The sequence below is a fragment of the Bombina bombina genome, chromosome 2, assembly GCF_027579735.1.
Source record: "Bombina bombina isolate aBomBom1 chromosome 2, aBomBom1.pri, whole genome shotgun sequence".
Taxonomy (NCBI): Eukaryota; Metazoa; Chordata; class Amphibia; order Anura; family Bombinatoridae; genus Bombina; species Bombina bombina.
In genome coordinates this window covers 9,363,927-9,387,460 of record NC_069500.1, presented here as the reverse complement: position 1 = coordinate 9,387,460, position 23,534 = coordinate 9,363,927, and the positions used below count along the sequence as shown (strand labels likewise).

General features: G+C 38.9%; 1 protein-coding gene across 1 annotated transcript in view; it reads right to left on the bottom strand.

Moving 5' to 3' along the window:
- Window positions 1–9,279: 9,279 nt before the first annotated feature.
- LOC128647633 (avidin) overlaps window positions 9,280–23,534 on the bottom strand; it is an 81,338-nt gene continuing 67,083 nt past the window's right edge. The window contains exon 4 of the mRNA XM_053700387.1: window positions 9,280–9,415. Coding sequence (XP_053556362.1) covers window positions 9,382–9,415 — 34 coding nt within the window. The 3' untranslated portion in view covers window positions 9,280–9,381. The remainder of the gene's footprint in view (window positions 9,416–23,534) is intronic.

Sequence of the window (23,534 nt, the reverse complement as noted above, 5' to 3'; positions counted from 1 at the left end):
TACACAAAATATAAAATAAATTATCAAATATTTAAACTAATTACACCTAATCTAAGAGCCCTATGAAAATAAATAAAAAAAAAACATAGCCTACAATAAACTACCAATGGCCCTTAAAAGGGCCTTTTGCGGGGCATTGCCCCAAAGAAATCAGCTCTTTTACCTGTAAATAAAATACAAATACCCCCCAACAGTAAAACCCACCACCCACACAACCAACCTTACCAAATAAAAACCTAATCTAAAAAACCTAAGCTCCCCATTGCCCTGAAAAGGGCATTTGTATGGGCATTGCCCTTAAAACGGCATTTAGCTCTTTTTCCTTGCCCAAACCCTAATCTAAAATTAAAACCCACCCAATAAACCCTTAAAAAAACATAACACTAACCCCCGAAGATCCACTTACAGTTTCTGAAGACCCGACATCCGTCCTCAACGAAGCGGCAGAAGTCCTCATCGAAGCCGGCAGAAGTCTTCATCCAAGCGGGCTGACATCTTCATCCAACCGGGCAGAAGTCTTCATCCAGACGGCATCTTCTATCTTCATCCATCCGGCGCAGAGTGGCTCCATCTTCAAGACATCCGGCGTGGAGCATCCTCTTCTTTCGACTTCTTCTTCCGAATGAAGGTTCCTTTAAATGACGTCATCCAAGATGGTATCCCTTAGATTCCGATTGGCTGATAGATTTCTAAATGTTAAATAAGCTTTCGCTGCTTTCAGACTCCCTTTGATTCCTATGGCATCCGAGGCTTCCAGGGCGGCAGCTTAAAAAGCAGGTACGCTGGGCCGGAATAGTGGCGAGCGTACCTGTTAGAAAGTTGATAACTAGCAAAAGTAGTCAGATAGTGCCGAATTTGCATTCGGATCATCTTTAATGACGTAAGCATCGATCTGTGTCGGACTGAGACCGGCGAATCGTATGTTACGTCACAAATTTCAACTTTTGCCGGTCTGTAGGCTTTGATAAATGAGGCGAATCAAGTTCGCCACAATTACGCTGTTGTATTCCAGCGTATTTGCTGTTGACGGCTTGATAAATAGGCCTCTAAGTTGTTATCTTGGAAGATTTTGTTTCTTATTGCTATATCTTCTGTTTAGAGAGTATCGGAACTCTCAGCTTTGCAGTGTGATTCGCCTTATCTTATCTTTCATGCCGATGAGGCGGTTCTTCGTACTAAGTTAGGTTCCCTCCTAAAGTGGTTTTGGACAGAAATTTTAATCAGGAAATTGTTGTTCCTTCTCTTTGGCACAGTTCTTCTTTTCTGCAGAACGTTTATTGCCCAACTTGGAGGTTGTGCATGCTTTAAAATTTTATTTAAAGTTGACTAAGGATTTTCACAAGTCTTCTGCCCTGTTTGTTTGCTTCTCTGGGAAACGTAAAGGTCAGAAAGCTTCTGCCACTTCTCTTTCTCTCTGGTTGAGTAGTATAATTCATTTTGCTTATTTGACTGCTGGGCAGCAGTCTCTTGAAAGAATTACAGCTCATTCAACTAGGGCTGTCTCTTTTTTTTGGTTTTTCAAAAATAAAGCTTCTGTGGAACGGATTTGCAAGGCTGCAACTTGGTCTTCTCTGCATACCCTGTCCAAAATTTACAAATTTGATACTTTTGTCTCGGGTGAGGTTCTTTTGGGAGAAATAGTTTTTAAAGCAGTGGTGCCTTCTGTTTAGGTTACCTGTCTTGTCCCTCCTTAATCATCGGTGTATTCTAGCTTGGGTATTGGTTCCCAACAGTAATTGATGATTCCATGGACTTACCGTATCTTATTTCCGTATACGGTGAGTCCACGGCCCGCCAGTTATTTTAAGACAGTTATTTTTTTTATTTTTTTTTTAAATAATTTTTATTGATTTTCCAATATTATATCAAATACAACAGAACATAAAACACAAACATAAATATAAAAAAGAGTCATGTACATAAAATGTTTGACTGTAAAGTCAACTGTCAGCAGACATCATATATCATTTGTCTTATATCATCAAACCTTTGTTAATTATCATATATATTACCAGGATTACTTCATACTTTCTTTCTTGAGGTTCTAAGAGTAAGGGAGCTAAGACATGGGAGGGGGGGAGGGAAGGGGGACCCCTTCACCCCAACAACTCTGAGCCTTTGTATCTCCTCTTAACTGCTAAAGTGTTGTTGTTTTATTGTGTCCCAATAAAATTTAATATCTAAAAACATCTCTAATCTTTGGGTTCTAAAATATCCATACTCTTCTAATATAAATGTTTCTTCAAAATGATGTAGCCATTCTTGTATTGTGGGGGCTGTGGGGGTTTTCCAATTTCGTGCTATTACTGTTTTGAGTGAGTTTAGGATAAACTGAAATAAGCGCTGACGAATTCGGCAGATTTTTGGAATTGGTAAGTTTAGTAGGACCATAGTTGGTTTCAATATGAAATTGGGGGCAAACAGGTGCTTTAGTAAGGATTCAATTTGTTCCCATAGTGAACGGATTTTTGGGCAACTCCACCATATGTGTGACATGGACCCCTTTAGTCCACACCCTCTCCAACATCTATCGGATGCAGTGGAATAAATACTGTGCAGTCGTGATGGAGTGAGATACCATCGTGACATTATTTTATAATTTAGTTCAATGATTCTAGCTGATGTGGATGAAGTTTTGGTTGACTGAAAAATTTGTTTCCAAGAATTGCTATCTAGTTCAATTTCTAATTCTTTGTGCCAGTTGTGAGTATATGATGGTAATTCTGGGCCTATACTAGTAGTCACTATGCGTTTAGCTATAGATAATGTCTGCCTAAGTGTTCCCTTAGTCATGCATTGTGTTTCGAATAGTGTTAATGGCCTCATCCATGCTTGTCTGTGTTCAGATTTCTCTATCAAGTGTACCAATTGTTTATATTTGAGCCAATGCGTGAAGGCCCCATTCAAATAATCTCCCAACTCACCTCTTTGCTTAACTTTTGATTTTGCTATCAAGTTATATATCTGAGTTGTATAACCAATTTCAAGTCGGTGGGCCCTGCTTTTGTGTAGTCTAGTCCCCCCAGAAACTCTGCGTTTGGTGAAATTGGAGACATTGGTGAACGTAGTGTGGAGATATGGCTGGAATGTGCGATCAATTTATCCCAAATAGAGAAAACGTTTTCATATAGTGGATATCTATTAGTAGAGTCCGGTCTATGTATCTTAGGAATCCAACACAAGACTCCCACGTTTGGGGTCCTTAGGATATGCGAGTCTATTGTTACCCAAGCTTTAATCTGTGCGTTCCTATGCCAATCCAAAATTCTTTGGAGCCCTATAGCTTTATAGTATGTGTCCAGGCATGGTAAACCTAATCCTCCTTCCATCAGTGGCCTATATAGTGTATTTTTATTTATTCTAGGTTTTATCGACCCCCATATGTATTTGTTTAGCATACCCTGCCATCTGTTAAGGAGAGATGCGTGGATCTTAATAGGGATAGCTTGCATTACATATAGTATTCTCTGGAGGGTTGTCATCCTTAATGTCTGAATCCTACCTAACCATGAAAAAGACCCCCCCCCTCCAAGTATCTAGATCTGTCTGGGTGGAACGAAACAAATTGGAGTAATTTAGCTTGAAGAGTAATCTATCATTTGGAGTGAGATGTATCCCAAGATATTTTAGTGCCTTAGTCTGTTACTTATACGGGCTATGTTTCATCAAATCCCCTAGTTATGTACGAGAGAGATTTATATTTAATATCTCCGATTTAGAGTAATTTATAGAAAAATATGAGAGATCACCAAAAATCCTAAACTCTTCTGTAACTGCCCTCAAGGAGGTAGTTGGTGTGGTTAGGGACAAAAGGACGTCATCTGCGTATAATGACACTTTGTATTCATTCTCACCCAGGGAGATACCTTTGATATCATTGTTTTGTCTGATTCGGGCCGCTAACGTTTCTATGCTGAGAACGAACAACAAAGGGGAGAGGGGGCAACCCTGTCTTGTGCCGTTGCCTATTTGAAACCCTTCTGACAACTGTCCATTAATTCTAACTTTTGCTGTTGGGGATATGTATAGGGCTCGTATTCTATTAATGAGGGCGTCTCCAAATCCAAATTTTTTAAGCGTGGCGAAAAGATATTCTGAATTTACTCTATCAAAAGCCTTTTCGGCATCTGTAGATAGAAAGATGGTATTTATTTTATTTAATTTAGAATATTCCATCAGCTGTAAGGCTCTAATAGTGTTATCTCTAGCTTTTCGTCCCTCTACGAATCCTGTCTGATCCATATGAATTAAGGAGGGAAGTATTGGGCTAAGTCGGGCTGCTAGTATTTTCGCTAGAATTTTTAGATCTGTATTTAGTAGTGAGATGGGTCTATAATCCGAGGGTGTGTCTAATGTTTTGCCTGGTTTAGGAATAACCGATATGTGGGCTTCTTTCATTAGGGTTGGAAGTTGGTTACCATTATCTAATGTTTGATATAAGGACAATAGTGGGGCTATCAATTCTTCTTTAAAAGTTTTATAATATTTATTGGTTAACCCGTCTGGGCCTGGGCTTTTGCCTGAGGGTAGATCTTTAATAGCCTTCATTATTTCTAAAGCTGTTATTGGTGAGTCTAGGGCCTCCCTCTGCTGTAAGGTGATCGTGGGTAAATCCACCAAGTCTAAGTACGAGAGTATATTCGCTAGAGGGGGGGGATCCTTCTCTTTTGACAAGTTATATATATGTTCGTAATAGTTCCTAAAAGACTCTGCTATTTCTGGGTTTCCATGTTTCATTATTCCATTCCTATCTTTAATATTATAAATATGGTTTATAGCTGTTTTCTTTTTCAGGGCTTTAGCTAGCAAGGGTCCTGCTTTATTCCCTCTGTGAAAGTATATTTTTTTAAGATATAGTGCTTTTTTGTGTGCTTCTCTTTGAAGATGCGTGTTTAAAGCAGCCCTGGCTTCGGAGAACTTCCCTAATGTGTCTGTGCTGCTGGGATTTAGTTTATGTGCATGTTCCGCTTCTACTAGCAACTGAGTGAGTTTTTGGTATTCTGCATTTCTATTCCTATTTTTTCTCACTTTATGTTGTATACAGCACCCCCTAATGACCGCCTTATGTGCCTCCCATAAGGTTCCCATGCTAATTACCGTATTATTATTCATTCTGAAGTATTCCTCTATTTTTGCCTGTATGTCTTTCAATATTTCTGGATCATGGAGGATTGACTCATCCAACCTCCATGAGGATGCTCTTGAGGGCCTGTTGTGCCAATCAAGTTCCACCGAGACCGTTGCATGGTCTGTCCATGCTGCCGGGCTTATCTCTGTGTGTGTTGCTAAATGTATGTGGTTATGGTCAAGGAGAAAGTAATCAATTCTCGAGAAGGATTTTTGCGCGTGTGAGTAATGTGTGTAATCTTTTGTTTGAGGATGCTGTAGCCTCCAAATATCCACCATGTTGTTATTGCGAAAGCAGTCCACTATATTGGACACCTTAACTCTTGGGCGTATTTTTCTTTTCATTATGGAGGAACTATCAATTTGAGGTTCAGATGCGATATTAAAATCACCTCCAATAACTATTACCCCTTTCCCTAGTTCTAAAATCTTTTCGTTAGCTTTTCTTAAAAATCCCCTCTGCTGGGAGTTTGGTGCGTATAGACAGACTAAAGTCACTAGTGTATTAAATAATAGTCCCGTTAAGATAATGATTCTACCATCCCTATCTCCGTATCTATTTTGGAGGTGAAAGTGGACATTCTTATGTAAAATAATTCCTACTCCCGCTACCTTCCTGCTCGGATGTGAACTAAAAAAGCCAGTGGGGTATTCTCTGGATGTAAATTTAGGGGCACCTGACTTAACAAAATGTGACTCCTGAATAAAAATAATATCTCCCTTCAGTCTATGAAAATGTGATAATGCTACCGACCTCTTAGTAGGTGAGTTGACATAACATCTGGAATTACAAAGTACATGAGAACAATTTGGATAGTAACAATAATAAACATAAACAAGTCATAAAACTCAAAAAACAGCAAACCATTAGCAACAAAACAAAACTTGATACCAGCCAGGCTGTAATTCATCCTGACTAGCTCAATGGTTGGGGGTACAATTAAAGTTAAGTACTAGGGTACTTGGTTAAGGTAACTGGGGGTTTCATTGTAGTGAGACAGCTAAGGTATAATGGTCTGTCTATTAAAGTGATATCTTTAAGCATCATTTTAACAATGACATTCGCCATCATCACATCTAGGTCTTATTTATTAGTTGTGGCATTGAGGTACCCAAGTTCATAATATAATCATATCTTTCTCAAGATTTATCCCTTAGGGTAGTTATGCTTTGTATTACCTTTAGGTAGAATCTTAAAATGATAATAGTGCATATTACTTTTACCAATTTACCAGTCCTATTTGACCAGAGTTCTTGTAGGATCGTTTATTGATCCCTTCTCCTTCAGTCTTCCACTGCTGGATGAGGAAGAGCTGGTGCATTTCTTAGTCTTTTGCGATTTACTGTCTGCCATTATGGGCGTTGGGGTTGAGGGGCATCCTCTGGATTCTTCTTAGCTGTGTTGTTTTTCTCTAGTATGTGCGGCATTTTAGGAAGAGGAATGTGCAATGCTCTGCAGAATTCTTCCAGGTCTTCGGCATTTTTATAGGTTATGATCATATTGTCTTTATTAACTTTCAGGCAAAATGGGTAACCCCATCTATAAGGAATATTGTGTTCTCTCAAGTGTTCAGTTAGAAATCTTGCTTCTCAGCGGTTGGTCAGAGTCATTGGGCTTAGGTCTGCGTATACTTGAATGGTCCTCCCTTCAAAAAGAATGGGTGTAGTTTTCCTGGCTGCTTGGGCAACCAATTCTTTATCTTGATATTTATGAAATTTGAGAATTATGTCCCTAGGTGGTTCAGAATCTTTTGGTCTGGGTCTCAGAGCCCTGCGCGCTCTGTCTAGTTGGTATGGAGTAGCAGAGGGGTTGTTTGTTAGGTGTTGAAACAGTTTCTGTAGATAAGGCTGGATTGCATCTCCTGTTACTGTCTCAGGCACACCACGGATTCGTAAATTCTGCCTTCTACCCCTATTATCTAGATCTTCTAGTTGGCTCTTAAGTTGCTGTATCTGTATATCCTGCAATGAGAGGCATCTGGAGTGCCCATCCACTATATTAGCCACGTCGTTTGTTTGCTCCTCCATATATTCAATTCTTTCATTGATTTCACTAATGTCCTTTTTGACTGCTGCTAAGCCCTCTTTTAAAATTTTTCCTACTTGTAACAGTAAAGTATTAAAGTCCTCTTTTGAAGCAAGTAGGGTTAAGTCTGCTCTGGTGAGCGGTGCTTCACTTTCTGTATCAGGGAGTGTGGGTTTGTGGGAGGGTGGATTTTCTTCTTGCTCAGAGTCTATTTCTTGTTCTTGTGAAGTGCTGAGAGCTTTAAAATATGTGTTCATTTTGGCTGTTGTAGCAGACATGTTTTTGTTTATTTTGTCACCTTTGTTTTGCTTCCTTGCAGCCATGGTATGCACCTTAGATTATTCCCTTTATTTTCCTTTTCACCCAGTGCCAATTTATGTTGCGTGTTATTGCTTATTTATTGTCTGCCTTCTGCTATACAGATGATGTCTTCCTGTGTGTTTAGGTTAGTGTGCTGAGATTAAAACCACAGTCTATCAAGGCTTCATGTATAAGCTATCTCCCAGCAGGGTATAAATATGTCCGTTAAGATATGTGGCGTTTTTCTTAGGACAAGGTATAGTTTTCTTATTGGATGGCTAGTTGTTACTCGGTAAATAGCAAATGCAGTGATCTCTAGGTAGTTTTAGTTTTAGGAGCAGTAAGTAGATGGCTACCCCTTTTTTATTATTATGTGCGCAATTCGCGCTGTTTACCTTGGTCTGCTGAGGCCTGTTTGTCATTCGCCTGCCGGTCTGGATCTCCTTAGTATCTCCTCTTATAAGCTGTCAGCTTTCCACAATACCGATAGGGAAGTGCGGTACGCTGCTGTTGGTTGTGGATTAGGCCCAGTCCTCAGGCCCAGACCGGAATGCAAGCGGTTAGGTTAACTTGCGGTCCTCCGTTTTTCAGGTGATCCGCTTCTGATGTGATGCCTCCAGCAGATGTGCTAATGATAGGGGATCGTTTTTTGCTGTTTTAAGTAGTTTTCACATGTAAATGCTTTATCCCCAGTAAGATTTAGCACGGAGCGCCAACTACATGCGACTGATCATGGCGGCAGTCGACTCCGCCCCCCCCCCCTCAAGACAGTTATTTTTAACTTTAACCTCAATCACCTCTTCACCTTGTGTTATTTCCTTTTTCTCCATTTTTCTTCGGTCGAATGACTGGGGATTGTGGGAAGGAAAGTGACATTTAACAGCTTTGCTGTGGTGCTCTTTGCCTCCTCCTGCTAGTCAGGAGTGATATTCCTAACAGTAATTAATGATTCCATGGACTCACCATATCCGGAAATAAATACATTTATCAGGTAAGCATACATTTAGTTTTGTTCACTGTGAGAGCAATAAAATTATGGAACTCATTACCAAAGGAAGTAATGAATGCCAATAACTTAGATACATTTAAAAATGGTTTAGATACATTTCTGGCTAGAAACATAATTCAGGGATATGATTGCTGGTGTTAAATGGGTCACTTTTTTAAGATCAACTGGAGCTTTTTTGTAAGTAAATCAGATTTGTATAGTTTGAACTTGAGGGACTTTGGTCTTTTTTCAACCTCATTTACTATGCTACTATGTAAAAATATCCAGTAATAATCCACAGTAATAATACCCAGTAATAATACAGAGTAATAATAATCAGTATAACCCAGTAATAATACCCAGTAATACCCAGTAATAATGTCCAGTAATACCCTGTAATAATACCCAGTAATAATATCTAGTAATACCCAGTAATAAAATCCAGTAATAATACCCAGTAATAATATCTAGTAATACCCAGTAATAAAATCCAGTAATAATACCCAGTAATAATATCCAGTAATAATACCCAGTAATACCCAGACATTATAGCCAGTAATACCCAGTAATAATATCCAGTAATACTCAGTAATAATACTCAGTAATACCCAGTAATAATACCTAGTAATACCCAGTAATTATAGCCAGTAATATCCAGTAATAATACCCAGTAATTATAGCCAGTAATACCCAGTAATAATACCTAGTAATACCCAGTAATTATAGCCAGTAATATCCAGTAATAATACCCAGTAATTATAGCCAGTAATACCCAGTAATAATACCCAGTAATACCCAGTAATTATAGCCAGTAATAAATAGTAGTAATACACAGACACACATTATAATGATACACATCTTTATTAGACATTAATGATTAAAAAAAAAGTCTGCTTGGAGACATATGATTCAGCCACTTCTTCAGTTATTGCTTTTGAATTCAATCTATTGGCTCAAAAATATTGTATCCAACGCTGAAAGAGAAAACATTATGGTCAAGGGATGGATAAGACAATAATCAGAAAATAATAATTATTATTATTCTTTATTTATAAAGCGCCAACAGATTCCGCAGCGCTGCCCGTGGGTACAAGGATAACAGTACAATGGAGAAACAATAAGATAAGACAAAATTTTACAGACAAAAACAGGGGGAATTGAGGGCCCTATTCCCGTGGGAACTTACAATCTAGATGACAACTTCCCTAATGCAGAGGGGTGGGAGGGGTCTGCTGGAATACATATTATAGCAGAGATAGTTAATGCCGCCCAGAATAAGCAGATTATTAACTATACCAAGTGAAGGAAGCAGATTAGATAATAACGGTAAATTGGAAAATTGTTTAAAATTGTATGCTCTATCATGAAAAAAAATGTTTGTGTCTCGTAGACCTTTAATAAAATATAAAGTCAACCCATTTGACACAAACAATTATATCCCTGAATTCTGTTTTCAGACAGAAATTTATCTAAAACATTTTTAAATTTATATCAGGCACTGGCATTCACTACCTCCTTAGGCAACGAGTTCCACAGATTTATTGCTCATTGGTTAGATATCCTTTCCTCTATCCTTAAATTGTGACCTTGTGTCACAAACAACTGCTTTGGAATAAAAGGAGCTTCTGCCAACTCTCTATATGGGTCTTGTATATATTTATATATAGTAATCATATCACCAATTTTTTATAGAGTAAACAGATCCAATTTGGCTAACATCTTTATAGTCTAAATCCTCCATTCTCATTATTTTTGTGGCCCTTCTCTGAACTTTTTCTAAGTTTGCAATGTACTTTTTTTTAATATAAAACTGGTACCCAGAACTGCACTCCATACTCAAGGTGAGGTCTTACCAGGGATTTATATAGTGACAGAATTATTCTTCCTTCCCTTGCATCAAGGTCTCTTTTAATATATGCTAGTATCTTATTAGCCGTAGAAGCCGCTGCCCTGCATTGTGTACCCATCATTAGCTTGTTATCTATTACTACTCCTAAATCCCTTTCCTCCTCTGTTCGGCTAAGTCTTGTCCCATTTAAATAATAAGTTTGCCTGCTTATTTTTACTTCTAAAATATAGAACCTTGCATTTACCAATAATAAATCTAATTTGCCATTTATCTATTCATCTATTTCTTCCCTCAGAATATGTGTTAAAGAAATATGTTCTTAAAGGGACAGTCAAGTAAAAATTAAACTTTCATAACTCAGATAAAGCACTTATGTCATTTTTCTAATTATATGTACACAGTGCAATCTACAGTACATAGGGAAAACTACCAGAGAAGTTAGAAGACCTGATGTTCACTAAATCGCCAGACCCACAATAAATTGCCTTTTTGTCCTTGCCAGCCTGACAATCCGTGGGTCTGGCAATATATCCCAAGAAGTGGGCTGACCCTCTCTGATCAGATAAGTGGCAATTTCTCTCCCACAGAAAATAATAGGGATTGCAGCTTCAGCAAAAGTCAGCAGAAATCGAGGCGATGAACAGGAGTGAGGGGGTTTACACAACATAATAGAGTTTGGGTTCACTAAAACAAAAAATGGTTTCTTTGTATAAAAACTTCAAAATAAGTTTCACTGCACATTCACTAGATTTGTCACACTGGAAATTCTAACCACTGAAAAACTCACAAGACTGATATGGCAGAAAAGATGTTTGCAAGATAGAGGACAGTGCTTTGAATATCACAAACTCACGGAAATCTTTCCCCAGTAAAATACAGGTTACTCCCAAGGAACAGCCATGAAACTCCGACAGAACACCTATATATTTGTAATGTCTGCAATCTCCATTGTTATTAAAGTACAAAAAAACACCTTCCTATTAAACCTATAGGAGGTGTGGGGTTGTGGGTATAATATGGTAAATATATATAGAATGATTTATTTATATGTATTGATTGTATAATGCTATAATATGTATATAAGGTCTTATTTAGTAATTAGCATATATTTGCATAAATAATTATGCTAAATAACTCAAAAACTAAACCCCATAGAATTGGTTTTAAATATTTTTTACAACTGGACTCCAATACTCTTAGAAATAGTTTCACCGTGTTATTTCTCCATTTAGGGCTAGATTACTTTTTAGCGCTCCCGCTTGAGCATTAACTTAGCTAGTATTACAAGATGAAAGTAAAACATTTCGGCTCAAATGAAAACCTGGTGCGTGAAAAAGCCATAAAAACCTGTTATTGCTCATGCACACAGGTTAGCGTCACTTGTAAACTAGTCCTTATTCTTTATCCAGACTGATATGAATCTTAAATGCTGCCCTTGCTTGTAAAATGCCTGCTATGTGGCACATTACCTACATTATGGTGATATCTCTCTTTACTATTTCAGCATTTTTACCAACATTTTAACTGTGAGTAACTCCTCTCTGGTTGTCCAAAAAGTTAAGAATCAGAAGACAAATTTTAGGAGCTGTAATTCACTAGGTCCTAGGAATGGTTACTGACACTGGACAGAGGAAAAAAGTATTATGGACAGACAAATCTAAGTTTGAGGTGTATAGATCACAAAGATGAACATCTGTGAGACGCAGACCAAATGAAAAGATGATGGAGGAGTGCTTGGTGCCATCTGTCAAGCATGGTGGAGGCAATGTGATGGTCTGGGGGAGTTTTGGTGGTGGTAAAGTGGGACCTTTATACAGGGTAAAAGGGACATTGAAGAAGGAAGGCTATCACTCCATTTTGCAATGCCATGCCATACCCTGTGAACAGTGCTTGATTGGAGCCAATTTCCTTCTACAACAGGACAATGACACAAAGCACATCCCCATACTGTTCAAGAACTATTTAGGGAATAAGCAGTCAACTGGTTTTCTGTCTAATGGAGTGGTCAGCACAGTCACCAGATCTCAACCCTATAGAGCTGTTGTGGGAGCAGCTTGACCGAATGGTACGTAAGAAGAGCCCATCAACCCAATCCAACTTGTGCGAGGTGCTTCAGGAAGCATGAGGTGCAATCTCTTCACAATACCTCATCAAATTGACAACAAGATGCTAAAGGTCTGCAAGGCTGTAATTGCTGCACATGGTGTTTTTTTTTTTAAATCAAAGTTTGAAGGATACAATAATTATTTCACTTAAAATTAATTTCTAACCTGACAATGACTATATTTCCTATTCAAACTAATTTCATGTATGTTTTCTTAGAAAACAAGGAAATGTCTAAGTGACCCCAAACTTTTGAACGCCAGTGTATGTGTATATGTATATGTGTGTGTATGTGTAAATGTATAGGTGTGTGTATATGTTTGTATGTTTGTGAGTACACGCATATGTGTCTATATATGTGTGTGTGTGTATATGTGTGTATTTGAATGTGTGTGCATGTGTGTGCTTGTGTTTATATGTGTCTGTGTGTGTGTGTGTATATATATATTATGTGTCTGCATGTGTGTGTATGTATGTGTGTATATGAGTGTGTATATGTATGTATGTATGTGTATGTATGAGTGTATATATGTGTATGTATGTGAGTGTATATATGTGTATGTATGTGAGTGTATATATGTGTCTGTATGTGTGTGTGTGTGTATATATGTGTATAAAAAGACAACAGGGACTGGACAGCGCTTGAAAGTATAGTTGATGAAGCCAACAAATTAAATGGGATTTCTGCAAAACCCAAAAAGTAACCAAGAAGTGTTTATCAGACTGCTCTGTTCCAAAAGGCAGTAGATACAATCAGATATCTGTGGCGCTACCAAAAGCTTAACAACAACTATTTATGTCTGATATAACTCTATACTAAAAGTAATATAATGAAGGAATTGATAAGTAATTTAATATAATGACATATACTTAAAATCCAATAATAAGTGTACACCAAAAAAAAAAACGATGAAAAATCAAAGCGAATACATCATAAATAAATCACTCGTTAAAAAAAAATAATTCATACAGTGCATACAAAACGATATAAAATACACAGTGATAAGAATGAATGAATGATAAGACTCAGCTACTATGAGTAGCAAACACTTGGTCTCTAAAAGAGATGCGTCCAAAAACAATCCAGATCGGAGAATATAGTCTTAAACAAGTGTAGCAGGACAAGGGAATATATCCTAGAAACAAAGAACAGACAAGAGAACACTTGTCACCAGCGGAATAAAGTTCAAACAACAGGTGTCTAATTTTACTTACACCAGAAGGTGTTTGAAGTTGCTCCTCTATCCGGATGTGGCGTGAAATGAGCGTCCCTCACTCAGGTGCTTGTATCACGCTGTTCCTTTGGAAATGCTGCAGCCGGCAGTATCAGCTGTTCAGCTTGGTCTCTGTACTCCGGACTTTGACTACGGATCCAAAGAGGGATCAAATTAAAGAGCAACGCGTTTCAGCTTTTTGTAGTCTTTGTCAAGCTCTGACCTGCCATTGTTAATTGGTGCTTTATATAGGGGTGAGCGGATTCTGATTTAAAGGGCCAAATTGGCAATGAGGTAGATCACTAGGTATTTTCAAAATGTACTTTTAAAATGTACTTTTAAAATATATATTAGACACGTTGTTCTCAAAGTTTTTGATTTAATCCTTTAGGAGCTAGGGTCTTCATTTTAAAGATCCACTTACTTTCCAATTTTAGTAGGTTATTGTGAATATCTATACCTCTCCAGTTTTTTTGAACTTTCGCTATACCCGTATATCTTAGATATTTCTTATTTGCATTATTGCAGCTAAGAAAATGTATTGGGAGATCCTTATTTCTCTCTTGATCATAGTTTTCTATAGAAAGGATATGCTCCCTAATTCTGTCCCTTAAGGGTCTTTCCGATTCAACAATATATTGTAGGCCACACTTACATTCTAAAAGATAAACCACGTTTTTATCGCAACATCTTATTTGTTGCTTTATCTTATATTTTTCCCTGTTAAGTTACATACACCGGTGGTTAGACAACTGATATTCAAGCCGTAGATTATAAGGGCGGCACTCTGACTACTGAAAGCACTTTTTTCACAAACCTTTAAGAAGGACATCCCAGTGTACATTAATTGCACTGTGTGATCATATAACGTCTTAAACACAAGAAAGGATATTTGAGTTTTCATCTTTATAACGTCTTAGATACAAGAAAGGACATTTTAGTTTGCATGTTCATTTTTGGAAAGGACATTTAAGTTTGTATCTTTATTTTTTGCAATTGATACAAGAAAGAAAGCCTCTTTGTTTTCAGTTTGGATACAACTATCTCAACATGGACTGTTTATTTTTTGGATCGTAATTGATGTTATATGAGGATATAATGATTTTGTGAAATTTTGTGCACTTAGTTTTGTTCTATTCTATCTGAAGCTATACCAATATATATAGTTTTTGAGAGTCAGGTGGAGTGGGTCTTCACTCACTGGGGACGCCCAGTGGGTGTTTTTTTGTTCAGATTTATTACTCTAGAATTGAGTATTATTCTTTTCTTTAGTTTATGTTTAAAATTGCTTGGAGGGAGTATGGATATGTTTGGTGGATGGGGTATGTGTGGATATGAGTAAGCTCTCTTGTGCTCTTCCTTTTGTATGATTTTGCATTTGTAAAAATTTAAATTTAAATTTATTTCTAAGACTCCTTGGCTGGGATTTTTTTGTATTTATATTATTATTGAGTCTAGGGCCAGACTCCATCCCGCGCCGGAGCATTTTTGACTTATTGGTTGGGCAGTCACTATTTATTATTATATATTTATTGGGTCTGTGATTAGCACACCTTGGATTAATACTGGATTTGTGGTAATTGCAGTTTACTATGGAAGGCAGCAAGTTGTTTGCTTATTCTGATCTGGATGCCTCACGGATTGCCACTTTATGCATAGGAAATAGAGACTTTTTGAACACAGAACCAGAAGTTAAGGAACCATTAAGTTTGGAACAATTGATTAAGCAGAAAATTGTATATGATTTACACTCTGTCACTTTGGCAGAATACTTTAGGCAAAAACGTATCGCTAGGGGTTTACGCAGTCACTTGCACCCTACACTGTTTAGAGATAACCTAGAATACTGTGATAAATTTGAAGGCATTCTGAACAAATGCTCATATGATATTATTATTCTGACCATAGAATATATACAGAAGGAATTACTCAGGATGCAGCAGGAAATTGATAAAGTTGAATTGTCTATCAAGGAGTTAAAATCAGACACAGATTTTGCTAACTTTAAGAGCAAATTAGAGAATGATGTGGACATTTTAAAAAAAAGCTTAGAAAGTAAGAAATATAGGAAATTTCAGCGGGATCTCACTGATTATCTGAATAATAAAGTCTATAGATGGCGTAACCCAGACTTTATACCCTTTAGAAGATTCAGAAGGGGTATGCAATCTAGTAACTATCAGGGTGAAACTTCCTCGGATAGTGAATATAGCGATTCATCGGTCCCTTTTCCCTTAAGAGGACATGGCACAAGGAACAGAAGAAGAGGCAGAGGAGAGGGGGGAGGAAACATAAGCAATACGGGAGACAGCGGTTATCAGATCTCCACCGACAGAACAGGAGGTGACCACTGAAAGTTTAGTGGTCAATATCTCAGACAGTGCTATTTCAGATGATACTTTAAAGGTGTTACAAAAGGGATTGTCTTTTGTCCCCACTACCTTTCCAGATTTCTTTGCAATAGAATGTGACTTACACAGATTCTTTAGAAATTTGAGGTTAAAAAGTTTCTTTGCAAAAAAGAAATAAGTAGCAAAGACGATACAAGTAACTCTTTTCAATTTCATTTACAAAAAATGAAACCCAAAAGCACTTTTAATCCTCCCCACACCAACGCCTCGGTGGAAGCCTACATAACATTGGTCAAAAAAGATTTTGAGAGAATGAGGAAACACTTTAAAATTAAAGCCAAGACTAATATGTCTAGACAAGAGACAAAACTTCTTGGGGAAATTCAGAATCATAGTGATTTGATTCTGAAACCGGCAGACAAGGGCGGTACCCTTGTTATTATGAACAAAACAAACTACAAATCAGAGGTGCTGAGACAACTAAATGATCAAGAGAACTATGTTACAGTTATAGGTGTCCCCTCCATGAGAATCGCAAAGAAAATTCAGAAAATAGTAGAGGAAGCCCTGGCCTCTGACCTCATTATGACTAAGCAAGCCAAATTCTTGATTAAGGATAATCCTATTACACCAGTCTTTTATGTATTGCCCAAAATAAATAAAAGGCTGTGTGACCCCCCAGGCCGGCCCATTGTGGCGGGCACAGATTCTATCTTTCAACCCATTGCTATTTTTCTGGATCAACTGATTAGGCCACTCTTGGGATATCTGGACTTCTACTTACAGGACACCACAGACTTTCTATGTAAAATTGCAACTAGCATTGTTCCCTCTAATAGTCTATTGGTAACTATGAATATAGCAAGCCTATATACATCTATTCCTCATGACCTTGGCATTGCAAGTATATTCTATTTTCTTAATAAAGATAATCTATATTCACCGAGTGAGAGACGGTTGATCAAAGATTTATTTGAGATAGTTCTTTATGAAAATTTCTATCTCTTTGAGGACACTTTCTTTGTGCAGAAAAAAGGAACGTAGCCCCAACATATGCAAATCTTTTCGTTGGGCAATTTGAGGAAGATATAGTGTATAAAGATCAGGGCTATAAAGATCACATACAAGGCTGGTATCGTTACATAGACAACATATTCTTTATCTGGACAGGGAGTGATGAGGATCTATCTAAATTCGTTGAGAGGCTTAATGCATCCCATGTATCTCTACAATTCACTATGGAGGCAAGTAAAACTCAAGTAAGTTTTCTTGATACTATGATATCTGTTGTGGACCATCATTTGAGAAGTGATTTATTCACTAAAGCTACAGATAGAAATAATACTCTTTTGTATCAAAGCTTTCATCCACCCTCTCTGATGAAGAATCTTCCCTTGGGCCAACTATTAAGAACTAAAAGAATAGTTGATGATCCAGAAATGTGTTCTAAAAGATAAGAGGAGATGTCCCAGAAATTCCTGAGGTTATCCCCTTGAAATTGTGAACCAAAATATGAGTAAAGTACGGGAGATTGATAGGAGTAGTTTACTTTCAAGAAAGAACAAGACCCTAAGAAATTCTCTGTTCCATTTGTGAGTCCTTTTGGGTTCCACAGTAGAGATTTGAAGAGATCTATACTCCATCATTGGCATCTACTGAGAGATCATGTTCAAGTGGGGACTGTGTTTTCTGATACCCCACTATTTTCATTTAGGAGAAATAGAAACCTCAGAGATGTACTGATTCGGGCTGATTGGGGGTGTGACAGACCCTTCTGTCAGTACTGAAAGAGTTAACTTTGTTCAGCTTTAAGAAGCTATTTTCTAAATACAAGGCTGCTAGCCTCAGCTATTGTGTACTGTAATTAAGTTTAGTGATAAACATTCACATTGTTTAATCACATCCAGAGAGCAGACGCCCAAGTGATAAGAAAGACTTAATTGTTTATCTGCTTAAATAATGTAATTCTATTGTATCATGTCAAAGGGTGTTTTCCCTCTATCTAATGTACAATATTCTGTCAACCCCCCCATCTGGGGTCAGACCTGCATAAATACTGGGCATATAGCCCTCAGTAAAGTGCATTCTGTTTTAACCTTCAATGTGGAGCCTGGTCTCATGTTTGAGGGGGGGAATTAGTTGGGTTGTGAGTTGCTGATCCCACATTCAGGGCATCGTTCACCTGGTATAAACCCTTGGTATCCTGTTGGTACCGTAACAATTGGTGGCAAGCGATGGGAGGATCCTTATCGCCCAGAAGAGCAACTACACAAGCCAGTAACCTCAGGAAGAGGGGGATTATTACAACACTGACTAAGATGGAAGGAGTACCAGGGACCGAAGGAACCAATTGGCCCAGCATATGAGACAGAACCCCCGAAGAAGCAAGCTTTGATTGGGCGGTTAAAATAAGACTGGCATATTATGGCCCCAACCCATCTGCCGAAATTATCGACCGGGTCATAGCAGCTGTGGAGGCCCTGCAGCAGCCCAAGTCACAGCAACCCCAGTGGAAAAGGGAAAAGTAAATTTTGCAGCTTTTAAAAACTTCCTGGAACTTCCTGGAAACAGAAGGAGAGATTGATGGGTACCTTGCGGATTTTGAGAGGCAATGTGCACTACACAAGGTACCCGCAGAGTACTGGGTCATGATATTATCCAGAAAATTATCCGGCCGGGCCAGTGAGGCTTTTCGAGCCATTCCAGATGAGGAAGTCGGGGGCTATAATACTGTGAAAGAGGCTCTGCTCTCCAGGTATGTGGTTACACCAGAGGCATACCGGAGGCGGTTCAGAGACACTGTTAAATTAGCTGGTGATTCCTACGTTGAGTGGGCATGTAAGGTGCACCGCACAGCATCTTACTGGATGGCGGGGTGCCAAGCCGTATCTGGGGAAGAGGTGCTGCAGCTATTCCTGTTGGAATATTGCTTTGACAAGTTATCAGCAGGAGTTAGAGAGTGGGTTCGGGACCGTAAACCCTCCACCCTGCATGAAGCTGCTTGCCTGGCAGATGAGTATACGGATGCCCGCAAACTGGACACTGCTACCACTAAGCCCCCTGCTAGAGTGGAGTACAGACCCCAGGTCACCCCAGCAGCTGCCAGTTACCAACCCCCGGCGCACCACTATACCACACGGCCTCCGACCACGAACTACCCTCAGAGAGCCTCACAACCTATTTGGTGCTTTGGATGTAAGCAACTAGGGCACAAAAGACCAGAGTGTCCCCTAAACGCAGCGAACCAAGCACAGTCCTGGAGAAGACCCGCCGGCGGAATCCCACGTAACCCTCAGCCTGCGGCCCACTACGTAGAGGAGCAAGAATGCTGGGGCATCCTACATGAAGCAGACCCCGTGCAAGCTGCCCACCGGAATAAATGGCAACTGGTTAAAGTGAATGGGAAGGAGGTCCGTGGTCTACGGGATACTGATGCTACCATGACCTTGCTTCAAAAGAACTTGGTGTCTGAGAAACAGCACACTGGAGACACTGTGGCTGTGAGGGTAGCAGGGGGCACTGTGTTCCACTTACCTGTTGCCCAGGTACATTTGGATTGGGGAGGGGGCGCTAGACCTGTGAATGTGGGGGTCATGAAGGACTTACCTGCTGATGTTCTCCTTGGAAATAACTTGGCCCCCCTTGTTTCTGCCTACGCTCCTATGGGTCCCGCTGATGTTAACCCTGTGACTACCCGTGCCCAGATCCGTGCTGCAGAGACTAACCCACCTGCTGCTGAGCCCCAGGACGCTGAGCTCAGTAAATCTCTATCCACCATTGATATGTGGAAGTCCCGTTACAATGCGCTGATGAAGGAGAAGAGTCAAGTAGAGGATGAAATGGTCACGATAAACAATCACGTAACAGTGCTAGTGGGAGAGAAGAGGAGCACAGAGGAAAAAGCACATTTAGAACGGGAATCTCTGCTAGACAAGCTACACCGACAGACTGCAGAAAACACCAGCTTGAGAGTGGAACATGAAACATTAAAGACAAATTTAGTGACACTGGAGGAGAAGCTGACGCTGGCTCACAGTGAGGTGCAGCAACTCAAGGGCACCCTATGTCAGTATGAAGGGATTGTGTATACCTATAAAGAGCAGGTACAAAAACCACGTAAAGAAGCCGATGATATTTTGAAGGACTGTTTAGCCCTAGTCTGGGCACTGAAGAAGTTGAACTCTTATTTATACGGGCAGGGATTCTCTCTCATAACGGGAATACAGATGGATTGTCCCGGCAAACTGACATGCCTACCACCTCCTAGTCCGGTCATCCCCAAAGGGTCAAGCCGGGTCTGCCGGAGTGTTCCACTAGGAGGGAGCTATGTGACAGACCCTTCTGTCAGTACTGAAAGCGTTAACTTTGTTCAGCTTTAAGAAGCTATTTTCTAAAGACAAGGCTGCTAGCCTCAGCTATTGTGTACTGTAATTAAGTTTAGTGATAAACATTCACATTGTTTAATCACATCCAGAGAGCAGACGCCCAAGTGATAAGAAAGACTAAATTGTTTATCTGCTTAAGTAATGTAATTCTATTGTATCATGTCAAAGGGCGTTTTCCCTCTATCTAATATACTATATTCTTTCAACCCCCCATCTGGGGTCAGACCTGCATAAATACTGGGCATATAGCCCTCAATAAAGTGCATTCTGTTTTAACCTTCAATGTGGAGCCTGGTCTCATGTTTGAGGGGGGGAATTAGTTGGGTTGTGAGTTGCTGATCCCACATTCAGGGCATCGTTCACCTGGTATTAACCCTTGGTATCCTGTTGGTACCGTAACAGGGGGTCCCAGAAAAAAACAGTGGAAGTAGCTAAGAAGGGCTCATTTCCATGCATGAATTGTGCCTTGTGCCATTCCATGCAACAAGGGGATAGTATCACACACCCTCTGTCCGGAAAAAGGATACCTATCCATGGTCGATTTTCATGTACCTCTAAGTACGTGATATATGTTATCAAATGCCCATGTGGTTTAGCCTATGTAGGGGAGACCACCCAAATGGCCAGAGATAGAATACGCCAACACAAGGCAGCGATAGGCAGCAATGATGAGGATGCCCCGGTAGCACATCATTTTTCGAGATTTGGCCACAACAAAAGCCAATTACGTTTTCAAATTGTTGATGGGGTTCCACCTCTACGTAGAGGGGGGGATAGGCAACAATTACTATTCAGAAAAGAGGCCCAGTGGATCAGGAAATTAGATACTATGGTTCCCAGAGGCCTGAATAGGGACATTTTCTGGGGCAATTTTATCTAACTACCAGGTTGGTTTGACTTGGTGTGGATAATCAATGAGTTCCCCTCTATTGAAGCATTAGGATAGGTTCCCAAGTTACTTCTCTTTGATGAGATAATATCTTTGTGAATTTCTAGGCTACGATTCTGTGTCATTTCAGTGTATATTAAAGTATCTGAATTGTCTCTTATCCAGTGCAGTGGTGCATCTAATACTGCAAGTGAATACAATCTACAATGATTGAGCAGGAAAATAGATCTGGGTCTTTTGTTATGACCATACCTTATCATCCCATGTAATTCTACATTGTCCTTTGAATATAAAACTTTCTTTGAGTGATTGTCTCGGTTTTTCTAAGGTTAACCGGTATGCTAGCCGTGTTCTTTAATATATTTTTTGAGGCGAATACATGACTATAAAATTGAGCACAGACTACGATTTGTTTCAAGATATTCGAGTTTAATTTAACTGTTAACTTAGCCTCTACATATTGAGACTCTTGGACAATGTAACCATACGTTTTTGGATATTATAATTATGTGCATAAGTTGCACTTTATATATGTATTTATTCTGGTCAGGCATTAACCAGGTATTGTTTCCGTTTCTGCTGAGGATTATGTAGGACCAAATATTGAGTATATGCCAAGATGTATCCCCGGGTATTCTAGGTTTTTTTAATCTTTAACTTAGCCCCTATACACTGATACTTCCGGTTAACATAACCATATGTAGCTGGAATATTTCTAGATTAATTGAATCAAGAATCAAATGCACAATTTACACTTTACCTATGTATTTATTTTGGGTAGTCATAGACTCAGTGTTACGATAAAACTGCGTTAAGTACTATTCTTTTTTTTCTCCGCTTTTGAGCACATATTTTATTTTTGGGATCCGTATACTCAGAACACAAATGCTTTTCAATGTTTCCTCTTTTTTTCGTCTTTTCGTTCTATTTGGTTCATGTTTTTCGTTTGTTGTGTCCTTTTTTCCTTTTTTGTCTTTCATATATTTGTTTCTGTATTAATTGACCTATAATGAATGCAGTGTGAGTGGCAGATCTGTGAGCTTTATCCATATCCATATTTAGCAATATGTCTTATATCATTTGTAGGTGCACATAATCAACAACCAATAGGCAACCTCATATGGCATTTAAATTTCACCTTCATACTGAGGCTGGACATTCCTTGACAAAGGGGAAGAGTCCCCGAAACGCTTGTCGGAACCAGCAAGACTCCAACACCTGTACTGACCCTGATCACGGCAACCACGACCTACATTGCATCCGATTATCGGTTAGCCTGTGGAAAGGAAGTAGCGAGATGGGATATCTACAACAGTGAGTACATTTCCACACCGAAGGTTACGCTGGAGATAGAGTCTCACGGTACTGGAGAATCTGATGTAACAGGTAATTTTGCGGCTTATGACTGCCCCCGCAGCTTTGCTATATTTCTAGTTACCTGCACAGAGACACTGATGCTGCTATTTATTGATCTGTCCTGGTACAGGTTAGGAGCATTCAGGTATATCGCACAATACTACAGCCTTACCGTGAGTGAACATCAAAGGGTGTGATGTTGTACTTGCTATATGAATGTACCTCGCTAGCAGTTTGGCAACAGATAAACATACACCGGTGGTTAGACAACTGATATTCAAGCCGTAGATTATAAGGGCAGCACTCTGACTACCGAAAGCACTTTTTTCACAAACCTTTAAGAAGGACATCCCAGTGTACATTAATTGCACTCTGTGATCATATAATGTCTTAAACACAAGAAAGGATATTTGAGTTTTCATCTTTATAACTTCTTAGATACAAGAAAGGACATTTGAGTTTGTATCTTTATATTTTGCAATTGATACAAGAAAGCCTCTTTGTTTTCAGTTTGGATACAAATATCTCAACATGGACTGTTTATTTTTTGGATCGTAATTGATGTTATATGAGGATATAATGATTTTGTGAAATTTTGTGCACTTAGTTTTGTTCTATTCTATCTGAAGCTATACCAATATATATAGTTTTTGAGAGTCAGGTGGAGTGGGTCTTCACTCACTGGGGACGCCCAGTGGGTGTTTTTTTGTTCAGATTTATTACTCTAGAATTGAGTATTATTATTTTCTTTAGTTTATGTTTAAAATTGCTTGGAGGGAGTATGGATATGTTTGGTGGATGGGGTATGTGTGGATATGAGTAATCTCTCTTGTACTCTTCCTTTTGTATGATTTTGCATTTGTAAAAATTTGAATTTTAATTTATTTCTAAGACTCCTTGGCTGGGATTTTTTTGTATTTATATTATTATTGAGTCTAGGGCCAGA